This window comes from Thermobia domestica, chromosome 14 (genome assembly GCF_964235325.1).
Source record: "Thermobia domestica chromosome 14, izTheDome1.hap1.1, whole genome shotgun sequence".
NCBI classification, from domain to species: Eukaryota; Metazoa; Arthropoda; class Insecta; order Zygentoma; family Lepismatidae; genus Thermobia; species Thermobia domestica.
In genome coordinates this window covers 100,420,816-100,425,327 of record NC_137467.1, presented here as the reverse complement: position 1 = coordinate 100,425,327, position 4,512 = coordinate 100,420,816, and the positions used below count along the sequence as shown (strand labels likewise).

Here is a 4,512-nt window from a genome sequence, read left to right as displayed (position 1 = left end):
AAAAAATCTATTGGAAATAGAAAACTGCTTCTTGAAAGGAAATATATTGTCTTTTCACGACATAAATATAGAGTCTAATCTTATTTTTTCTTTCTTTGTCGTAACAATGCACATATATATGCTAGTATTATTCAAATACATTGTTATCTAAATTCTCTCTAGTTCGCTACCAGCATTATTTTAAACTGTAGTTACGAACGTGTCGTGCGAAGCGTTCAGTGCGCCATCTAAGCACTAATTGTGAATAGCGTAAGTTGGTAGCCTTGCAACTGAGAGCGTTGACGTCACTGCCAAGATAGTTCTCGTCGACTGTAGGGTTGGTACATTTATCCATTGTACGTACAGGGTGTGCGTTGTAAAATATATAAATAAATAAAATAAAAGCAGTTAAAAGCATATTTCTAAACTAAACAAATACGATACATAGTTTTCTTTTACATTTACTGAGAATTGTATTAACTTGTTTAAACATGATTTCTAACACTAACTGATATTTAGCAATAGTCTTCATTGTTGCATTCATCTGCTGATTTGGTGTTTATCACCAACAGCTTGTTTTCCAACATAGAGCTATAAAATTAATTGCAAGTAATGTTTAAATTAAATTCATTAAATACCTCAACATGAATTCCGCTGTTGTCTTGTCAAATCTGTTTCTCTCCTTTCTCCACTGTAGGATTGTTAGTTTTCAGAGGGAAAAAAGAAAGACTTGCAATTTTGTAGCGGAAAAAAGTGGAAGATATATTTCAGAATTTACGTATAACAAAATATGCTATTTCACATAGCAACTTACATAGAAACCGGGAGAGTTTCACTAAAAATAATTACAACACATGAAGTAATAAAAAGATAATAATAAATATTAAATACGAATTACAATCCTCATTCGGAGTTGATTTGGTTCGTATCCCGTATAAGATGTAGGTTCTCGTCTCACACAGAATCGGTGTTGAAAGGAAGGTTAAACAAATACAACCAACCAAATAGACTACACACAAACGTTACTTACCTTTCAGTTATATTTTGAAGATGACTTTACGTCTTTTAACAGTGTCACGTGCATTCTTATTGTTCAAAAAACTCTTTCATTATATTCAAACCATTTGGAGTTTTGTCTTTATTAGCCCACAGTAGCTTCAGTTTCTGCAATCAGTATATTCACAATCAATCAAAACTGCGATATGAAAGAGACAGCGTTCTAGAGAAAGGTTAAGATACCAAAGGCAAATTATTCTAAAACGTAAGGCTCGGGTGTTCTTAGATACGAGACAAAAAAGCGACTTGTCGCATTTCCTCTCTGAATACATGATTGGGTTGGGCTGTTAACAATGTGTGAAAAGTCAGTTTCTCTAATTTAAGAAAAATCACAGTAACTTATAAAATAATTTTTAAATTGTTGAGGTCTATCATTTTTATATTTACTAAAAAGAACAGAAGAAATCGTCTTACGAGCAAAATAAAAACATATACGTAGTAGAAAAACGTAATATCTATCAACCCTATTCAACTGTTAACATTTCAGTAAAAATAATATACGTGCTACGTTAGTATTATCTGCAGAGATGCTCAATTTTTGTCAGCCAGCTGCGACTGTTATTCTGAGGAATAGTTCACAGCAACTTGGTCATCCAAAAGAGCCATTCAGTAGGTACGGGTCTTTCGCGAGCGGCACTTCATTATGAGGTAGTGTAATAATTCAGTTCTACCATGAAGCCAGCACGGTAAAAACTTCCACTTTGGAACTTCTTAAAAATTTGAACTGACACGAGAGGCGTCCTCTATCGATTTACACTTTCTTTTTTTTTCTTCTTTCAGAGTCCACCATTGAGCTCGTCCTCAACAGCTCACAGTTGGAAGGAAGTACTACTTAGGTTTCCCTTCAACTTGAAGAACAATACAGAGAAGTGTAATCCCTAGAAATTACAGCACATTTCAGCAACAGCTGTAAATACATGAGCGGACAACATGGAAGGTGATCAGCAAGGACAACGCTGGACAACGTGGTTTCTGTGGAAAGAGAATGTGTACAGACTGCGGGGATTCACAGGCGATTGGTGGTAGTGTGTGGAGAGAGTGCTCACTGTCACGCACAACCATATACAACTGAGTAAATGGAAAAGTGGCCTTACATCAACGGAGAAGGCAAACAGTTCTGGAAGGAAAGTGTCTATGACAACACCAGTGAACGTTTCAAGAGTGGAGCTCCTTATTCAGGGCAACAGTAGCATGACGTTTACGGAGCTGGAGGCGGCAACAGAACTTGCCAGAATCACTCTGCATCATATACTGCACGAACACCTTAAGATGGGTAAGGTGTCTGTCAGGTGGGTTCCCAAATCCCTGAATGCAGCACAAAGACAACAGCGCAGAAACGTAAGCAGTGATCTTCTGCAACGCTACAGTTAGGATCTAGATAGCTTCATGTTCAAACTCGTCACTGGCCACGAGATTTGGCTGCACTATCATGAGCCAAAGTCCAAAGACCAATCAATGCAGTGGAAGCATAAAGGTAGCTCCATGCCAAAGAAGTTCCACACACACAGCCCTCCGTTGGCAAACGCATGGCCACAATCTTCTGGGACTACGATGGAATCATCCTCATTGATTGGCTGGAACCCAGGACTGCCACTAACAGCGAGTCATACGGGAGTACGCCGTGCAATTCAGATAGGCGAAAAGTGTGCTTGTGCAACACAACAATGCTCATCTCCACACGAGTGCAGCCACACCCACCTTATTCTCCTGACTTGGTCCCTTCTCATTACTACTTATTCGAGGGATTGAAAAAAGAAACGCTACATGGAGATCATTTTGCCGACTTCCAGAAACTGGAAGACGCTGTTCGAACGTGGGTGCGACAGACTTTGAAAAAGTGGTTCGCGGAGGGTATAAAGAAGTTGCCACATAGGTGGTGCAAGTGTGTAGTTCTTAATGGAGACTAGTTGAGAAAGTGGATGCATCTATCGAGTCATAAAGGTTCTTGTAAGTGTAAAAAATGTAATGTAAGTGTAAAAGGTTCTTATAAGTGTAAAAAATATAATGTAAGTGTAAAAGGTTCTTACAAGTGTACAGTGTGAATCAATATGGAAGTTTAAAGAAAAACGTGCATCCTGTACAGCTTACATACAGAACAGGAAAATAGACTTTAAAATATTTGACATCTGACAAACCTAAATTGTATTCTATAGGAAAGTTTCTAACTACATTCACTACTTGTAATGAACCTACAAAGTTTTATTCAGATAATTTAAGTCTCAAGAACTTGATAAGTGTTCTTGCTATAACTTCAATATTAATTTTATTTTAAGGCTTTAGTTGAAGTTAATTTATTTTTCTTTTAAAAAGAGTTGAGTGCTACTTCATTCCGTTCAAATGGACGTTTCTTGCCACACCCTGAAGCTTTGTATGATAGTAAACAATATTCTGGTTTAGTTTTGACTTCTGCTCTATTTGAAGCAAAGAACAGCAAGTCAATGATAGTACATCTTCTGGGTTGTTTAACTTTTGGAGTTCTCATCTCGAGTTTCTCCTCCCTTACAAACAAGCGATTGGTCCTTACAAAACTAGAAGTTATATTTGGCTTTCTGAAACCTGAAAGAGAAAAGACTCTTTTTTTAAAATATGACGTTAAGCACCTTTGAGAGAGGAAACTTATGAACTAAGTTTATTTCCTACCTTAGCTCCGAAAATACAACAAACTAAGATTGAAATAAAAACTGTGAAAACGTCCCTATTAAGTAGTTCATATAATTTCAAAAATTATGAAAATAAAGGGAACACATTGTAGCTCACGAGTAAGTTTAATATTAGGCAACCTCTACCTGCGGAAGCACTATTTTAAATTTCATTTTCGAAATATCTTCACTCATCATTGTAAGACTTTTGTAGTGAACTTTATTTGCGATAGTCAAGTCTCTATAGACAAGGAATTAGCGGTACAGAAACATGTTACTTCTGTCTTGTATTGGTTAATATAGTAGGGATGTCATTTGAAAGGGGTGAAAACGTTTAAATGTACATATATGGAAGTCTTCTATAGTCAGTCCCAAGCAGAAAGCGAAACCTTACTTTACGTTACAGTTCAATACATATTTAAGAACGTTAAGCGCAAGAAAATTCTAGGTACTTTTTTCGTATTTCACAAGGTACATTTTTCGGTATTAGTTTTCACTGATAATGATAGCGAAGTTTGAATGCACATATTCCTTTGTTAGAAATCACGCTAGATGAACCTGATAATATATTATACAGGGTAGTCGTGCATGAATGTCGGAAAATTCGGGAGATGAATCTACAGGTAAAAACAAGCAAAAATGTCATATGAACATTGGGTGAATGCGGCTTCGTTTGGACGCTAGAGGCGTCTGAAATGTCACCTTCCGAGGCGGCAATTTGCAATATCTCAAGAACGGAGAGAAATACGAATGTCGGGTCAAAACATATCAAAGGAAACCCAATCCGAAGAATCCAATTATGCATAAGTAAGGCGAAACAGTGGCGGCGCTAGAGTGG

At 37.0% G+C, this 4,512-nt stretch overlaps 1 protein-coding gene across 1 annotated transcript; it reads left to right on the top strand.

Annotated features, from left to right (window-relative positions):
- The first annotated feature begins 2,561 nt into the window (after window positions 1-2,561).
- On the top strand, window positions 2,562-2,942 carry LOC145669934 (histone-lysine N-methyltransferase SETMAR-like). The gene has a single exon (XM_081738277.1). The coding sequence runs from the start codon at window positions 2,562-2,564 to the stop codon at window positions 2,940-2,942; it is 381 nt and encodes a 126-aa protein (XP_081594403.1).
- The last annotated feature ends 1,570 nt before the right edge of the window (window positions 2,943-4,512 follow it).

Excerpts from the sequence above, each read along its gene's own strand:
- LOC145669934 (XM_081738277.1), top strand. The coding sequence starts at position 2,562 with ATGGCCACAATCTTCTGGGACTACGATGGAATCATCCTCATTGATTGG.